Source organism: Vombatus ursinus, unplaced genomic scaffold (genome assembly GCF_900497805.2).
Source record: "Vombatus ursinus unplaced genomic scaffold, bare-nosed wombat genome assembly UNPS02014768.1, whole genome shotgun sequence".
Classification (NCBI taxonomy): Eukaryota; Metazoa; Chordata; class Mammalia; order Diprotodontia; family Vombatidae; genus Vombatus; species Vombatus ursinus.
In genome coordinates, this window is record NW_020954546.1 from 19,428,378 (window position 1) to 19,447,062 (window position 18,685).

The 18,685-nt window shown below is 45.4% G+C and overlaps 2 protein-coding genes across 5 annotated transcripts in view; one reads left to right on the forward strand and one right to left on the reverse strand.

Moving 5' to 3' along the window:
• VKORC1L1 (vitamin K epoxide reductase complex subunit 1 like 1) overlaps nt 1–4,109 on the forward strand; it is a 47,598-nt gene extending 43,489 nt beyond the window's left edge. Inside the window, exon 3 of the mRNA XM_027861904.1 lies at nt 1–4,109. Within this exon, the coding sequence (XP_027717705.1) occupies nt 1–227 (227 nt within the window). The 3' untranslated portion in view covers nt 228–4,109.
• The window catches only part of GUSB (glucuronidase beta), a 25,727-nt gene continuing 9,797 nt past the window's right edge, over nt 2,756–18,685 (reverse strand). For 2 of the 4 annotated variants that reach the window (XM_027861903.1, XM_027861899.1), the window contains 7 exons: nt 18,297–18,449; nt 16,758–16,936; nt 16,379–16,525; nt 12,676–12,760; nt 10,581–10,757; nt 8,384–8,519; nt 6,423–6,737 (listed from right to left, as the gene is read on the reverse strand). In XM_027861903.1, the coding sequence (XP_027717704.1) occupies nt 6,550–6,737; nt 8,384–8,519; nt 10,581–10,757; nt 12,676–12,760; nt 16,379–16,525; nt 16,758–16,936; nt 18,297–18,449 (1,065 nt within the window). In that variant the 3' untranslated portion in view covers nt 6,423–6,549. Of the gene's footprint in view, nt 2,829–5,125; nt 5,927–6,422; nt 6,738–8,383; nt 8,520–10,580; nt 10,758–12,675; nt 12,761–16,378; nt 16,526–16,757; nt 16,937–18,296; nt 18,450–18,685 lie in introns of those variants that run through there. The other 2 variants (XM_027861902.1, XM_027861901.1) reach the window with 2 other exon arrangements.

The following is an 18,685-nucleotide window of genomic DNA, read 5'->3' on the forward strand; positions in this document are numbered from 1 at the left end:
GCATGACAGCCAGTGCAGTTGCAGCTTTAATCCTCATGACCTCCTCGATAGTGTCTGTGATAGGGTCCCTGTACCTGGCGTACATTCTGTACTTTGTGCTGAAGGAATTTTGCATTCTTTGTTTTTTCACATATATGCTGAACTTCTTTCTCCTTATCATCAACTACAAACGACTCGTTTACTTGAATGAAGCCTGGAAACGGCAGCTGCAGCCTAAACAGGACTGATCCAGCCTGGAGAGCTCTCAACGGACCGTCTGGAGACCCTTTGTCCATTCAGTTTATTTTGCAGTAATTTTTTTTTATTCTTCATATCAGACACTTTTCCCTAAGAATCTTAAACTGATTTTTAAAAAAAAAAATCCTGTTAATTAGAAGGGGCCCTATCTATTTTCTGTGTCAATCTTCCGTTTGACTATGGATACAAAAGAGGATACTCCGAGCCAATCAAAGACAAGCTTTAACTTTCCTTTGAAGATGTTTCTGAAATAACAAAGTATAGTTTTTTCTCCCCAATCCCCAATTGTCAAGTGAAGCAACAGTTGCTAGTAATTCTCTTACATGTATAAATTCAGTTTCAGGTATTAAAAATGTGATCATGACATGAAAATATTTTAGAATAGATACTGTATTAAATATTGCCATGTTTACAGTATGTAATACATTTTTAGCCGATGGATTGAAACATGTAGATTCAACTAGAATCCATTTATGTGATATTGTCAATAAAGGTAGAAATATTGGATCCATCCCTGCAGAGCTTACTCTACAGTTTAGTTTAAAGTGTAGCAATGAAGAATTTTCAGCTCGTAGTTGACTAATAGTGGAAGGAGTCAGGAAGCCCCTCCGGGTGGGTAGCATCTCAACAAAAGCACTAGTAGCCGTGGCTGCCAGACTAACCAGCCTCACGGACCCTCAGGGTGTTGGTCCACTTCCCTGCACCTCTTCTCTGAGGAAGAAACTGAAGTTGAAAGAAGGCCCCAGTCAAGTTTATGTGAAGTCATGAAATGGGACTGACTGTTACTGACACAGGATGAGTGACCAGACCTGGCCATGAGGAAGGTGTCTCTGGGCGGGGAAGGATGGGAAAAGGGGGGTGGGGTTGGTGATATTAGCTTAAGGGTCCTTAAGGGCTTCATTTCTTCCAACAGTTGAGTTTTCCTGCAGACATTTTTCATTTGAATTGGTGCCAGACAGCCAAGCAGTGTTATGACTCATTGGTAATAGGTGTGTCAGTAAGCCCAAGGACTGCAAAGGAGGATTGAGGTCCTGTGTAGCTCCAGAGGGATTTTCCGAGTGGATGAGTTCTGCACTAACTAAAGAGACATAGGATGATCTGGTTTAGAATCTCTGATTTGTACTGTATTTAGAAGTGAACTTTAGGCCTGACACCCTGCACTTCTCACAAGAGATTCAGTCTGCTTAGAAGGGAAAAGAAAGTTTTGTAGGTACTGAAGGGAGGGAGGCTCCAGGAGCGCTGGCATGGCAACCTTTCTAAGAGCCATTGAAAGTGTAGGGTGAAGAAGTTTTTAAAAAGCTGATCTGAATAAATCCAATGGAAATTGTGACAGTGTGTTTCTATGGTCAACATCCTAAAACAGAATATTAAAAGTGCCTTCTGTCTTCAATCCTTAAACCAAATATTTTGTGTGTTGAACTCAGCAGGCAGAAAAGTGTCCTTGTTTTTTTTTTTTCCCCCCCCCCCCCCCACGTGAATGGAATAGAAAAACTCTAAGTCTCTAGAAAAGCACCGCATGTGGTCATTCTGGTCCTTCAGCTGAGTAGTAGCAATAGCATTGGTTCCAGTTCTATTAGCCATCGTGTCCAAGTGTAGCTGACCGGACTTGAGGAATTAACAAATGAAGCTGGAGGGCAGAGCAGGCTTAGAAGGTCAAAATCTGCAGAGTCGGCAACAGTGGGGTAATTTTTGTCAGCTAAAATCTCTCAGTTCATGAAATCAGTAGCGTTTTGTGCCCTCCAAACAGGTATATTAGGGATCTGGATGTATACTCTAAGCTACAAACCAATTTATTTAAAAATGGCGTAATCCATTTGGAACAAAAACTTCCTTTTCCTGTGAATGTGAATGTTTAAAGAACAAATTTCTTCTCTGAATTTCTTGTACTCTAATGGTTTAAGAACACTAGGAGAATGATGATGCTTGAACATCAATGATCTTTTTGGAGGAGAGTATTGATATATTTGTGAAAAATAGTTTCAGTTTTGCTAAGGCAATACAGTGAAATTCCCTTTTCTAAGATTTGGGAGGAGACGGGCTAATGATTAAGAGCGCTGTGGTGAAATTCCATCAGTTCAAAAGCACTCCAAACGTTCCTGTCCCAACTGGAGACCGTTTCCCACCACATTTTGTGTGAACCATTGGTGTACACTTCAAACTTCTCTTGCTGTTCAGGTCTCTCTCAGACAGCTTGAACTTTGACGAGAGGACACGAGTCTAACATTCAACTGGGACCCTTCTGGCTTTCCTTTCTTTTCCTCTCATAAGCCTTAGGGGAAACACCACTGGTTAAGATATTGTATAGAAGTTATTTTAATACATTCCTGTGACTAGTAGACTTAGAAAAGAGATGAATATGTGCTGCTTGATGTACAAGCTTATCATTCATTGTAAACTGTCTCTGTAAGCACCAGGACTCATAGTAAGAATATTGATTTCATGATTTTTTTTGCTCTTGATTGACCCTGCCCTGCACCCCCCCCCCCCCCATAAAAGCCACCATATTTGTCAAATGTAAATGTTGATGTAGACTGGAAAAGCATTTTGGATTGGATGTTTTGTTTTAGCCTGTTAACTTGATTTGCCAACATCTTTGAAGAATGGGTTAGGGAAAAGATAATTTTAAAAACTCCTAGCTTTTTTTTTTTTTAAGCAGGGTCTTTTGTATTTCATGTCATTGGTGAATTGACTCAGAACAAATGAAGATCTCTTAACATGCTTTTTGTAAGTCTTGAATGTAATTTGATAAAATAGTTAAATGTGGTGGGATTATAAATTCTAGGGGGTCTGGGGGAGGTTTGGGATTGTTTTTTTTTTCTTTCCCCTTTCTGTTTTTGTCGTCTGATGTCGTTTGAGGTGAAAACTTTTTCTCTTCTGGTGAAATAGCTCAGGGTTAACCAGTTGTGTGCCAGGAATTGTACTTGTATTTCATGCAACTTCTCATTAAATCCGTTACTACTAAGAGTCCCAAAGTGTGTGGACTTGACTATTTTCAGACAGAAGAGCAAAAAATTAATAAAAAATTGGCTGCCAGAAATCTTAGGGTTTCGTGGGTTACAGACACATAGGATAAGGCAGAGAGGTAGAAAATGACGAAGACTAAACCCTGACCGGCTTCAGCTCTCATGGTTTTATGTCGCCATGGACGAGCAGAAAGCATCAAGAGTCTTCATTTCTTGTAGAATCTGGAATCTGTGCTACTTGCTTGTGATGGCATTGGAAAGTTTTGGAGGAAATTCTCAGACTGACAGTTATTATTGGCTGGACAAGTTCAGCTGAAGATCAGTGTTAGACCAATACCACAGATTTAAAGGGGACAAACACTTTCCCTCCTCCCACCTTTGATGCCTCTTTGAAGGAACAACTCGCATCTGAAAGGGGCAACGTGAACACCGACCTCCCTTGACCATCAGAACTGTCCCGTCTCGATGCTTCAGCCAGCCATAGGGGCTTTGAACTTTGGTGGACTAAACCTCAATAAATCATCTGATAAACCGTGACTCTGGTTTGGCCAACCTTGTTTAATTAAACGTGATCTTTACATTAGTTCAGAGAAGGTGGAATGTTCCATTTCTGTAAAACTGGCTTAAAGCATGGCCTTAGTATTCGTCACGGGTCGATCTGTGTAGTGCATTCCATCGGAAATATTTATTACTACTGCTTTAATCTCCAAAGTAAACATTCATTTAAAGCAGAGGCACCAGGCAAATATTCCTCTGAACAACATTGATAGATATATTCTGTGAAAGACATGTGGGACACAATTTTTCTAACTGGTAGAAAAAAGACAATAACCCTGTAAATATGTAAGAATGCTTATTTGTTGCACATAACTTTTTGGTATAAAATAAATGTCAACATTTCCTGTGGAAGTCTTTGCTGCAATCATTCTTAGCCTGCAGTTCTGCATTTCCAATCAGGAGCTTGGGTGAACCTAAACACAGAGGCCTTTGGGGCTTCAGGGGGAGCCTTAGATGCTTTAAAAAAAAAAAAAGTCAATACTTTTCTAGATATGTACTAAGTTGTGATTATTCATTTTTTAAAAATTAATTTGTAAAGAGGTTGAATTGTTGAGTCCCTAGAGATCCAAGTTCCTGGAATTTCTGCCATTTTATTATGTGATGTGGGTATGTGGTTGTCTGGAGTCAAGAATCCATGACTTTAAGGTGTTACTGTTTACAATGCTTCAAGTCTACAGAAATTTGTTTAGTGGTTTTCTTTTTTTAGATTCATAGTTTTGGTTTCATGGAATTTGGACAGTATTATAGTCTTCAAAAGTGGCAGTGTCCCTTTTTGGTGAAAAATGCTGGGGATTTTAAGCATTTTGAAATCTATACTCAGAACACTTGCCTTTGTAGTTGGGATGGATGTTGTTTTTGCTCTCCCAATGTCCCAGGCCCAATGAAATGGGACAGCTCCTTAATCTGTAAAGCATTAATCATAGTGGTTATGATTGGTGTCATTTTTGACGTGACTCTTATAGGCTAATGGTTTTATATGTGACTTTGTCAGTGTTGAAATAGTGTGGAATGTGATGCTCTTTGAGAAGCTTCATGGCATTGTGTCACTGGTGACAGAAGAAATGTATGGTTCTTTGAAAGACCAACTAGGTGCTGTTTGAATGGTGCTGGCTTTGTTTTGAAAGGCTGGCTAGCATAGTAAATGAGTCACTGCTTTGGAAAGCAAAGCTAACATGGGTGTTAGGGAAGACTTGCTTAACTCATCACATTGACTTCATTTTGAGCAATATTAGATCACTGCTGTCACTCATCTGGTCTGATCCCCATATTGTATAGATGAGGAGACTGAGGCCTCTTCCCATGTGTTTTGTAAAATATTGTCTTCTAAGAATGGGGAGAGGGTAGGTTGTTGACTTAAAAGACAGAAGTTTGTGAGAGTAGCCCCTTTTCAAATTCTGTGTTCCATAGACAGAGTTAGTCATCTTGGACTAGCAGACTAGAGCCTTAAGCTTATCTTCTTATTTCCTTCCCCCCAGCACTAAATAGAGCAGTGGTGGTCGAAGTGATAGAGGCTTCTTAGATAAAAGGGCCTCTTTTATGAACAATTACTTCAAGAGACCAATGAAGAGGCATCCAGGACTCAAAAGGCATGTAGATGGCTGTTGGAACAGATAAGAGTGTGGAATTCAGAGTTGGAAAAACCTGAGTTCACATCCTACCTCACAGACACTTGCTAGGCAAGTCATTTACCCTCTCTGGGCCTCAGTTTCCTCATTTGCAAAATGAGATTGGACTATATGGCCTTCCAGTTCTTAATATATGGTTCTATAATTGGGGAAGTCACCATCACCTTCCCAAACCTCATTTTTCTAATCTGTGAAAAGAAGATAAGGATAATTGCACTACCTCTATCACAAGGTTGTGAAGAAGAGTGATGTATAGTCAAAAACTTTTTTTATTGTTGGCTTCTAAGAGGGCAGAAAGGGAAGAGGGGAAGAATCATGTGAATGAGTCTAATGAATTCTATAAAAAAACTGAGGCTATGAACCTCAGTAAAGACAATGTGAAGTCAGTGTCCCCTTCACATTGTATCATTTAGGGTGTTGGTTCTCATGAAGGTCAGTCATAGTTGTGAAGAAGGAAAACCATTGTCTCCTATGTGTTATTTTTAAATTCTCATTTATTTCATCATGGCCAGTCTGGTGGTGTCCAGGGTGGAGGAAAACGTACTACCTCTGTGTTAAGGGACCAGGCTTTGCTTTTGTGTTAGCACAGGGCTGTTGTTGGAAAAACATACAATTTTGTAACAACATACCATTAGTACTGTGTAGTCATTAAAACATTCTGATTTTAAGAGTCTGTCTGCACAGGGCATATGAGAACAAAGCACATTAATCTGTCAAACTGGTTTCAAATTCTTTTCAGCCATATGTTTTTATGGAGGTCCTCCCACTTAAGGATAGCCAATTCTTTTTTCTTTTTTTGGGGGGGGCCAGTTGGGGTTAAGTGACTTGCCCAGGGTCACACAAAGTGTCAAGTATTTGGTCTGAGGCTGGATTTGAACTCAGGTCCTTCTGACTTCAGGGCTGGTGCTTTATCCGCTGCGCCACCTAGCTGCCCCTGGATAACCAATTCTTAAAACTTGTATTTCTGTTCTAGAAAAAGGTCTCATTTCATACTTGACAGTATCCCATCTTGCAGAACATTATCAAAAAGTTCCATGTCTTCCCCCCCCCCCCCAGAAGGTGTAGTTTATAACCCTGGAAACATCTCTTCTTGTCTGCTAGGGCATCCAGGAGTCCCTTGCAAATCAAGCAGCTCCCCCCTCCCTGGCAGGTTTTGTCTCTGGTCCCTAGAAACAGTTCTGGTCAAGGGAGTTAAAAAACCGATTTTCCAAATACTGTGGAGTCACTGTTAAATGAGGATACATGGTTTCATTGGCGATTTTCCAGTATCGTTCTCTCAGAAGGAATGCTGAACCTTTGGGTTGTCGCTGTCGGGTGAAGATTCCTTTCTTATTCCCGATAACTCTCCTTGGTGCTGAAAACGAGGCAAAAAGCATAGTGAAGGCCCTTTGTTAATCTTCTCTATTGTCTTGTATGGATGGACTAGATCCTAACTCACCAGCCTTAAAACTGAACTGGGCAGAGACAGTTTTTAAGCTCAGAAAAGCAGATTTAAAAAACAAAACCATACCAAACCAAAGTGGTGATGAAATGCCTCATGGTGCCAGTAGGCTATACCAAGTCAAGTGGTATTGAGGCTGACTTAAGGCTTAGTTATGGTAGTACGCCCAAACTAACACTAGAGTAGAATATTTTAATCTGGCCCCTTGAGCAGAAAGTTCAAAATAAGCCCCTAGCAGTTGGAGATCTACTGGTTGGTACTGCTCCGGGCACCACCCCAGGGTTCTCATTGAACTCACTGTGAACCCGTAAACTTCCTCTGATCAGAAACCTGACTGTGAGCATGGGCTTGAGAATCTGATTAAATGAATACCAGCTGGTCTCCATGAAAGGGTTGGGGACTCCTGACTGACACAGAAGCTGCTTACACCAAGTCAAACAGAGGTTTCTGTCTCCTTATCTCTTCTCCGCCTTCCCTCTCTTCTTTGCCCTTTTGTAGCCTTATCCCCCCCCCATCACCACACACCCTTTCTTTGTTATTTAGTTGAGCTTTAACACTTAAAATGTGCTTTAATGACCATGGCTTCCTCTTCCACCCTAGTCCATGATATATCATGGCATATCTAGGCTTCTAGAAATATTACAAGAATTCAGAAATAACTTTCCTAGAGGATTTACCCAGAACTACAGTTTTATACCTTTGCTAGAAAAAAAAAATGATACAAGCACATACTCCATTTTATTTTGTTTTGGCTAGGGCCTGTTTAGCTGAAAATGAGGTATTTCTTTGAAACCATACCTTTGTCAAACAGGTGTCTGTCCCTTCAAATAAGCTTTGGAAAATGGACTGAGTATTTTTCAACACTGTTGAAAATTAGTTTATCTCAGACCATAGAGCAGCAGTGCACTCTGAAGGATAGAATCAGCCAAGGAATCCAGAAAATCTGGGTTCAAGTTCTGCCTGTTACATATACTGGCTGTGTGGCCCTCTACAAATCAACTTAGCTCTCTGGTCCCCCAGGCAACCCCAAGACTAGATTTTGTTGAACAGGATTGGCATTAGGAAAGGGAGTTTACTTATCAAAAGAAACTACCTCATAGTAGAAGGAAAAATATATGGGTCTGGGTGATTAGAGCTATACCCCCCCCCCAAAAAAAAGAAAAGCTTGTAGTAGAAAGGATGCTACTCTGAGGCAACCCTGGTTCATTTCTCTCATGTTCTACCCACTTCCCACCAAAAAAGGGGGAAAAGATCAGTGGGATTTATCAGCTTCGGGACAATGGATGTGTTCAAAAAGTAAGTTAGATGACAGCTGAGTTTAGTAGTGAGTGACTCATACTACCATCATTATAAGACAGATTGACTCAAATACTGGCTTTTCTACCCTAAAATGCTTTCAAGTTTGGTTAAAGGTTTACAATCCTAGTTATAGAGAAAGCACCTCGGATTCCCAGATTTCCCTAGCCAATTCTCCATGCAGTCTAATGTGTCTCCCTCCCATGACTTGTGTTTGTAACTAAGGAGAGCTAGTAGTTGCCGAAGACAGGCAGGGCACTCACATTGGTCCGTCATGAAGTCGGCAAAATTCCAAATAAGCTCTCCAATCACGTAGTCTTTGCGTTTTTGATCCAGAGCAAAATGATACTGCTGCAGCACAAATTTCTGGTATTCTTCACTAAACATCAGAGGAGGGTCCTACATAGCGGAGATGGAGAGGAGGGAAGGTGGGGGTCATTGGTTGGAGCTGGCAAGGTCTCAGTGTCCATGAAAGTTGGTAAGTCTGAGCTAGTGTCTGGGTCTCTGCCCTCAAGGCAGGCTGTCAGGGCAGCCATGTGGCCTTTGGATGCTACACCATGCATCCATGCAAGGAACTTTAAGAGCTTCGTTTAGTGCGGTGGCCGTGCCTTGCTTCCAAGGCTTCGTTTTGTTTGCTGGCTCTGCTCAAAGGGTACGTGTGCAAACACAAAGAATGTCCAAATGTAGCAACCTGGATTTTTGTGTGTCAGGTAAGATCTAAGGAGTTGCTGATGCACGCAGCATGACTTGGCAGACTTGAGTGAGTCTGCCCTGCTGTGCTGGTGCCGGTGCCATGTTCAGTTTGTACAGCAAAGACCATGAATTGACCAACTAGAAGGACAGTCTAAACTCCTAACTAACAACAGTTTTTATAGGGTGTTTGTTTCCAGGGTATCTGCTGGACAAAGAACAAAGAGCAGCTATGCCTGAAAGCAGACCAGGGAGGGTGGTGGTCCTCCATGAAACAAACAACCTGCTCTACCATGGACACAGATGGTTTTCAAGGTTGTTGGAGTTCCCGAGACCTCAGTGCTGCCCATTATCACCTCTTAACCCTGATGGTGAGCTAAGCCAGATGCATTTGTCAAGAGGAAGGCTGGAATTCCAAGATCCTAGCTAACTCTTGGCTTCTTGGCAGCTAAGGCTAAGGGCGTTGGAAGTGAGGCTGGCTGCAACAGAGGGGGCCCGCCGCCTTTTGGTGTCTCTGATGCCTCCACAGAGGAGACTCAAGAAGCATGTTTTCTAGTAGTGGAGGGCAAAGGCCATGATTTTCTCTGATGATTTATCCCAACTAGGGAGAGTAATCTGCTGGATGTCCTGACCTAGTACCAAAGGTGGCTTGGAGCACAGAAAGGTTGAAAAGGAAGTATGTGGTATAGTGGATAGAGAACCGGGAGGAGACAGACAGACACACACACACACACAGACACACACACACACACACAATCAATCCAATGTTACAAAGAAGGTGCCAGTGTGCATTGGGAGAGGGAATTTCTTCACCTGGGGATTCTCTAAAACAATAAAATTACAAGTTGGGCCCTTATCCTAACATTAGAAACAGAATCTAGCTGGATTATTCATTGGAGTTGTGTGTAGTAACATGGGTCCGAGTTTAGGAGGAGAATTTTTAGAGCACTCCATTTTCTGTATCACCATTTCTTCTCTTCCCCACCACCTCCTAAAAGGGTGAATGAGGAATTAGATGCTAAGCAAATGCCAGAAAAGCATGTAGAGAGCAGGGAATTCTTAATTCAGGGTCCATGGGCCCCACGATCTTGAGTAGGGCCTCTATGAACTTAAAAGGGATAAGAATTATACCTTTATACTAACCTTTGGTTTCTTCCGCAATCCTATGGACTTGGGCATTTTAAAACATTATTCTGAGAAGGTGTCCATGAAAAAAGATTGACACTTCCCTTCACTGCCCATGAGGGAGAATAATAGGCTTTAGTTTCAGGAACAATGCCTGTTTGGGGGTCACATGGCCACTGCAATGAGGTCCTTGGATGTGCGACCATCACACGTTTATAGAGCATATGAACATCAGAAGCATTTTTTAAAATCTCAACAGAAAAGGGGGTCTGCCTGCATCTGTTAGCATAGGGACGACATTTTAGTGGGGCCAGACTGAGCTTAAAAAGAAGGGAATCCACTATTCAGTCCTAAGGGTGTCCAAAGGGAGAACTCCAGGCCTGCAATTGTAGTCAAGTGGGAAATTCTCTGGCCCTTGCGCAGGCTCTCTGAGAGACAGAAAGGAGAAATCCAACCCCAGAGATGGAGGAGGATCATGGGCTCAAACTCATTAGCTTCCATAAGAGACAAAATGTAACCGGGGCCCAAGAGTGGCCTCCCTACCACTGCAAATACCACTGGAAATGGGACAGAGAAGGAAAGCTCCTGGCCACTAAACCTCACCCCAAGAAGAAGAATGAGCTTGGCATGGTGCCTGCCACTCACCTGGTGAAACCCAGGAATGTTGTCTGCTCCATATTCACTTTGGATAATCGGCTTCTGGTATAATTTATACCAGTTCTCAAATGCAGCGTTGACCTGCAGTTGAATCACCTCGAGGTGCCCATAATCATGGTACCAGGAATAGTAGTTGTTTATACAGATCACATCCACATATGGTGCCTAAGAGAAATTTTAAAAGCTCGCTTTTAGCTGGGTGTGATGGTGTACACCTGGAATCCCAGCTACCAGAGAAGCTGAGGAGAGGGCTAGCAGGCCTCTAAAGGTGAGGAGTTCAAAGCTGTGGTGGGCAGGTCAATCAGCAATGAGATTGAGCCCTTCCAGCCTAGATGACATAGGGACACCTTGTCTTTAAAAAAACAACAAAAAACAGCATTGCTTTCAAACTCACAAAATGTGAGGTGGATTCAGAGTGACTGATATTTTTAATATCGGAGATAAGGCTATCCCTCAATATGGAAGGCCTGGGTAGTTTGGTCATGTGAGTTGAGCAAAGTGGTTTTCCTCCCCAAACTCTGCCTCCAAAGATTGCCCTGCTCCTAGTGGGCAGGAGATGTGATCAATAAAGGGCTGAAATAGGCTTTGCTTGTGCCCATCTTGGCTGACCAACAGAGGAGGGGGGGCAGGCCAGGAGACAGAACAGAATACTGGGGGTAGAGGATGATGTAAAGATTTAGGAGGGGTTCAGGTCCAATTTCACTGGCAGTATTTTCTCCCCCAGGGACCCTTCCCCTGGACACCATCCCGCTTGGGAGTTTGGTGGTGAGGTTTTTGAGCTGGGGGTCAGATTCACTAGTGAATGGAAGAAGGGGTCTTCTTGGGGGGTGGGCAGAAGGGGAAAAAGAAGTGAGCTGAAATGGTGACATGGTACTGGAGAGGAACAGCTTTGATTTGTGATTCCCCATCGTTAGCTTAATAATCCTGTCTCTAATAAAACTGCTCATCTCCCAACCTGTGTTTGCCCTGATGTGGTCTGTCTTCTCCCAATGATTGCTGTTCCTCCCTGAACTCTCGGGCCACATAACAATGCAGGTGGTGGGAAGGGTGTAGGGAGCCCTGGATGGGTGGGTTGGTTTGTGGGCATGCATGTGTGTATGTGGGGGTCATTACAGCTGAAGGTCCAAATGCCTTTGGAATGAGGTGAGGTTAGGAGGGCCAGCTTGGACCCATGGGAAGAGTTGGCCAGGGAAGGAGAAAAGCAGAGTGACGGAAGGAGTAAGGCATTTCTTATCTTGCTAAGAGGACAGCTCCGCAGTCCTTGAAGGTAGGGGTGCCCTCTGGGCGACAGAAGGGCATGTAAAGTGGACAAACTATTTTCTCATCTACATTCACAAAACAAGGACTCATTGGCAGCATGATGATTCGTCTCTGGTCACTTCTGCTTTCTGATCCACTCCTAACTTGGGTGATATCCTGTGAGGACAATACCTATAAAGCAGGGATGCTTCCCTTCCCTTCTCCACAATGCTGTTTTATTTGTAGGGTGGAAGAAGGCAATAGCAAACCACTCCAGTCTCCATGGCAAGAACACCCCAAATGGAGTCATCAGGAGTCAGACACGACTCAGCAACAACAAGTGTGGGCTGGGCTAGGGACCGTTTTCCTCACCCCTGGTTTTAAAGATGGCAGGCAGCAGTGAGAGTGGGAGGTATATGAACTATGTGTTAGGCGAGAGACCCCCGGGCTCCAGATGTGGCTCTGTCGCTGGCCAGTTGTGTGACCAAGGCCAGCGTCCTCCTGTCATTGAAGGGATAGGCTAGGAGGTGATGGGCAGCCCCTTCAGCCGTAACATTCTGTGACTGGACTCGGCATGGGAGTTAGCTGGTCTAAGCCTGGGCCACATGCCCAGCGCCCAGCTTAGGTCCTTGCAGTTAGGTCCCACCACCTCCCCTTGCACAATTGGGGGTGTAAGCAGCATAGACGAGAGTGGAATTCCCTGGCCTCCCTTGGGCGGGGCCTCACAGCCAGACTCCTCTGTCTTTGCCCCAGGACGTACAGATGTTCGCCGTCTGGTTTTAGCCTATGCTACCAAGCAAAAGCCAGTAAGAAGTAGAAAAAATGAAGTCATCCTGGCGCTTACCCCACGATCCACTTCAGGCCTAGAATTGGACACAAAAGTCACAGGTCGCGTGGGGTCCAGGGCTTTGGTGTGGCCTATCACGGTCCTGTTCACGGCAGAAGACACATGGTGGTCCATCAGAATGGGAAGGGCTGCAGGTCTCTGCTACCCTCCCTGCTTCCTCCACGGCCCCTGCCTCTGCTTCCAAGAGTGGGCAAAGGCCTGAGGCTCTAGGGGGGCAGGGTGGGGAAGGGGAGCAGAGGGTCTTCTGATTTCCTAGAGTGGAAGCAGCCCAGAGTGGATAACCCGTAGTGGGCTGGGGGCTAGGAAAATGCTCTCTGCTTAAAGCTGCCTGTTCTAAAGGCCTCATAGATAGAGCCCAGCCAGCGACTATTTCCCAGTCATTCTGAGCGAGGGACCCCTCGTGACCAATGTGTCCCTATGTGACTGTATTAAAGCCTCCTATAATAATGTCTCTGCACTGATTATGAAGTGTCAGTCCTAGAAGGGGTCTTTAGAGATCTCCTGGGCCAACAGAAAAGCACTGGGCCTGGAGTCAGGAAGACCTAAGTTCAAATCCAACCTCAGATGCCTACTAGCTGTGTGACCCTGGGCAAGTCACTTAACCTCTGCTTCAGTTTTCTCATCTTCAAAATGGGGATAATAGGGGATAATGGGGACAAACTATTTTCTCATCTACATTCACAAAACAAGGACTCATTGGGTTGTTGTGAGGATCAAATGAGATCTTTATAATAATAGGAAGAAATGGAGGCTCAGTGGAGAGAAGTGACCACTGGCTCGTGGCACTAGACTTCCGGCCACTGACCTTTCCACGGTTTCAGCTCCCCTGCTGGTGATGGATGGGCTTGTCACCATGGCCGCCCTGACTCCTTTTCATGACTGTGGTCTCCCTCCTTTCTCTCTCTCTCCCTTCCTTCCTTCCTTTCTTCCTCTCTCTTCCTAGTTTAATTTGTAATGATAGCTTTTGTTTTTCCATTAATTTCCAGATTTATCCTTTCCTTCCCCCAGACCTTTATTACAAGGAATAAAGCCAAAGGTCCCTGAGAGGTGTGTGGAGAACTGGGCAGAGTGCTGCCTCGGGAGCCAGCAGCCTGGATTCCAATCCAGCCTCTCTGAGGCCGGTCACTTGCCCTCAATGGGCCTCAGTTCCCTTCTCTACAATGAGAGGGGGCGGCAGCGAGGTGGCACAGTGGATAGAGCACCGGCCCTGTAGTCAGGAGGACCTGAGTTCAAATCCAGCCTCAAACACATAACACTCACTAGCTGTGTGACCCTGGGCAGGTCACTTAACTCCATTGCCTAGCCAAAAACAAAACAAATAAAATGAGAGGGGGCTCCTCCTGTTCTCCATCCAGGATGGTGCATCATTTCACTTGATAAAATGAATTGCACCAGTGACCCCTGGAGGCCCTTCTACCTTGGAATCCTTGATCCTATGAATTAACCAATGCATCCGCTGGGTCTGACAGTATATGCAGTAATCCACACCCATAGTCTCCCACCTCTGCAAAGAAAGGAGGGAAACCTTTTTGTGAGGAAGGAAATATGCATTCATTAAACACCTACTATGTGCCAGGCACTGTGCTCAGCACTTTACAGATATCATCTCATTTCATCCTCACAATAACTCGGGGAGGGAGGTGCTATTATGATCCCCACTTTTACAGTTGGGGAAACTGAGGCAGACAGAGGTTAAGTGGCTTGCTCAGGGTCACATAGCTAGTCAGTGTAAGTTCCTAACCCTGCCACACCCCAACACTGCTCTTCTGAAGTTTTAAAGTTTCTGTTCTGGGAAAATTGCAGAATGCCTTACTCTAGTTCTGACCAACCCTCCTCCAAACCTGCCCTTGGTTTTCCCCAAAGGACAGAGTCCTGAAGAGGGGAGGGAATAATCTCCACAGGGGGTTGGGTGGCTCAGAGAAAGCCCCTGAGGCCAATTGGCCTGGCCACCAACTCTCCAGACTATTGGCTCAGGGTGACTGAGCCTGGCTGTGGAGGGAAGGAAGCCCCCCCTTCAGAGGCCCAGTGGACCCGCCCAGTTAGCACCAGGGGACAATAGGCCAGGCTCTGTTGTTCACTGGTTTGTGATTCCCCCTCCCCCAAAAAAGGACAAATTTAGCTAATCCACAATTTTGCCTAAAGCTGGTAAAACATTCATACAGAATTTCCTTTTCTGGGCCTGTTTCTTCTGGCAAAATGAGGGCATCACCTGTGAAATGATAATGACCCAGTTTGGCCTCAAGGAAGAGATAAGAAGGCACTTTCCTCCCTCCTTTCCAGAGGGAGGGGACTATGGGTATGGAATACTGCATGGAGTGCCAGACTTGGATGAGCGCTTGGTTAGTTTTGCTAAAATGTTTGCTTTTCCTTTTAAAATTTCTTAACCTAGGACCCAGAACTTAAAAAAAATTTTTTTTTTTGAGAACTGTATTTTGATATAATTGGTTTCCTTTGTATTTTATTTAAAAATTATAAAATTATATATTAAAAATTTTTTTTAAATCTGTAAATAATAAATGATGATAAATAAATAATACACAATTTAAAAATGTGATCTGAGGTCGGCCCATAGGCTTCTCCAGACTGCTTAAAGGGAGTGGTGACATATAAAAGGTTAAGAACCCTCAAATAAATATGGCTTGTCTGGGAAGGATATTAGGAATATTAGGATATTAGGAAATAAAGGTAGTATTAATTTAAAAAAAATTTTTTATATGAAGCAATTGAGGTTAAGTGACTTGCCCAGGGTCACACTGCTAGTGTTAGTGTTACGTGTCTGAGGCCGGATTTGAACTCAGGTCCTCCTGACTCCAGAGCTGGTGCTCTATCCACTGTGCCACCTAGATGCCCTAATTTTTTTAAATTTTAAGTTAAAAATTTTAAATATTTAAAAAGCTATCAATTAAAATTAAAACTCAAAACTAAAAACTGAGGTCATTAGAACATATGAGCTCTAACATTTATAAGTACAGGGTCACAGTTCTGGAGCTGGGAGGAACCTCTGAGGTCATCTGGTCCAAATTCCATGTTTAATAACTGAGGAAAGAGGCCCAGGAAGGGCGTGACTTGCCCAAATGACAGCTAGTATTTATACAGCACTTTAAGGTTTGAAAAACACTTTCTCTGTGCTGACTCACTTGATCTTCACAACAATCCTGAAGTCATGGGTGTTGTTATTAACCCATTTTACAGAAGAGGACATTGAAGCACAAGCAGGGTCACACAGCTTTGGGCATGTCATCTGTGGAATTGGAACCCGGAACCTGGAACTTCTCAACTCCCACATTCTGCCCCCTAGGCACTGCACACCCTCACCGATAGTGTTGGGCCAGCCCTGAGTGTGGTGGCCTTGGGTCTGTTTCCCTTCTCCGCTATCTCCACTCAGTCTGAGATTCCTGACTGCAAAGCCTACGCTTCTCTGTCCCCAGAAGGAGAAGGCACGGGGAAGTTAGGTCATGGTAGACTGGAAACTTCTTGAGGGCAAGCTTTTGTCTTCATCTGGCACATGGCAGGTTCCTAATACAGGCATCCTGATTGGTGGGTTGGATCCCACCGAGCCCCCCGAGTGATCCGGACGATGCCAGGACGGAAGCATGGTTTCCTGTACCAATGCTTCTCGCTCTAAGCAGACGTCCCCAAGACCACCCTGAGGACTGCCCACCCCACAGCTCGAAGCCTCGCCCCCAGAGAAGGTCCTCACTTGAAATAGTAGGCAGCAGGCGCCAGCCAGGAGACAGGTTCGTTGGCCACAGACCACATGACCACGGATGGGTGATTCTTGTCTCTCCGGACCAGCTCCTCCATCACCTCCAGGTGGTGTTGCAGAGAGATGTTCTTAAAGCTCTCCCTGTGGGGGAGAAGGGAGAGGAGTCCGCATTGGCCCGGCGAACCAGCCGTGTAGGATGATCACAGATGGAGAACTCAAGGAACCTCAGAGGTCGTCGGGTTCTACTCCCTCCTCTTACAGAGGAGGAAACCGAGGCACAGTGACTGTCACATAGCTAGGACGGCGCAGGGGTCCCCTGAATGCCCCAGCACCCGCCCCACTGCACCAGGGGGCTCAGGAGGAGGACACTCACGGCAGCACGATGCCCACGCCCGGACACTCGTCAATGACCACGATCCCGTATCGGTCACAGAGCTGCATCACCTCCTCGGCGTAGGGGTAGTGGCTGGTGCGGAAAGAGTTGGCGCCCAGCCACCGGAGCAGGTTGAAATCCTTCATCACCAGAGCCCAGTCGAATCCCTTCCCACGGATCTAGGGATGGAGATGATGGGGACCCGTGTTGAGGAGGTCATGGCAAGCCTCCTTCCTGTTCCATGGGGGGCGGGGGTACACGGGCAGAGCCGCCGGGGTGTTCTCCTGTGTTTGCCTCATCACCCCACTGGTCACCCAACCTAGGCCTGACCCCAGAGACGGCACTGCGGCACGTGTGGCCTTCCAGGGTGGCTGAGGGAAGGCCCCGTGCTGCATCATCTCTCTGTGCTTTGTTCCGGCTCCCGAGGGGAAGAGCTTGTCCCTCTGCCTCCCATGGCCATCGCCCTAACTCAGCTGGACTCTCCTGACGGCCTCCTTGCCTCCAGTCTCCCCAAAGCAGTTAGCCAGCCAGCGTTTATTAAGCTCCCACTGTGTGCCAGGCCCTGGGGACACAAAGGCTTAAAAAGAAAGTCCATTGAGTTCGTGGGGGGACCTCCTATAGGAAGTCTGGAAATGTAGCCCAGAGTCAGGTTGTGGAGGGCTCCAGATGCAAAAGAGGAATTTGGGTTTGATCCCAGGGGTGTTTACTGAGGAGGGGAGTGATAGGGTAATTAAGCCTGCTCAAAACTCCTCCATGGCTTCCTCATGCCAACGGGATCCCATCCAGCCTCCTCGGCCTGGATTTCAAGGCATTCCACAAGGTGGAAGACCTGTCACCTACCTTACAAACTATTCCATGTTCCCTCCCACGTGACATTCTTCAGCTGAGCTAGATCATGAGCTATTCCCCAAACTTCAGAATCTCCCACCACCATGCCTTTGAAGAGGCTGGTCCCCATGCCAAGCATGCAATCCTCTTTGCCTCTGCCCTTCATCATATTTTTTTTTTTTTGAAAGTGAGGCAATCGGGGTTAAGTGACTTGCCCAAGGTCACACAGCTAGTACGTGTCAAGTGTTTGGTCTGAGGCCGGATTTGAACTCAGGTCCTCCTGACTTCAGGGCCGGTGCTCTATCCACTGCGCCACCTAGCTGCCCCCATCATATTTTTTTAGGCTCAGCTCAGGCACCACCATCTTGGTGGGGCCTTCCCTCCTCTGTCTCCTCCCTCCTCAAATTTTGATCTCCAGTTCTGATCTCTGATCTCTCCTTTGCCCCCTTTACTCTCTTATATTGTAGTGACCTGGATACATGTGATATTCCCTCAGGAGAACGTAAGCTCCTCGAGTCAGGGACTGATTTGTTGTTTTGGGTTTTATTTATTTTTTTTTTGTCTTGCCACCCCTGGGCTTTGCATAGTGCCAGGTTATTATTAGTAATGCTGGTTGGGTTGGGTTGATGCCAAGAGATGGATGCCTTTGCTTTTAGACTGACCTCCCCACACACCCCTGTTTTCGCCCCTACCCCTGAGCCCATCTCTCACATCAGCGTCTTCATGCTTGTTGACCCCATGGAAATAGAAGGGTTTTCCGTTGATGAGAAACTGGTTGTGTACGACCTCCACGGTGCGGATGCCCACGGGAAGGGTGTAGACGTCAGACACAATGCCGGCTCCTGTCTGTACCACGAGGGTCACCTGCCATTCCCAAAGCACAGGACATAAGGGTCATGGGGGAACCTCTCCCAGGCAGCATCATCTCCTACAAAGAAAAACCAACCCCTGGCCCTACTAGGATGTAAGGGTGGGTAGAGGGCATGGTCAGTGCTCAGACACCAGGGACCCGGGCCCAAAACGATCAGAAAAAATTAAATGAGGAAGACCCAGGCCCTGGTGGCCTCTACACCAAGATTCAAAGGAATCAGACAATTGTA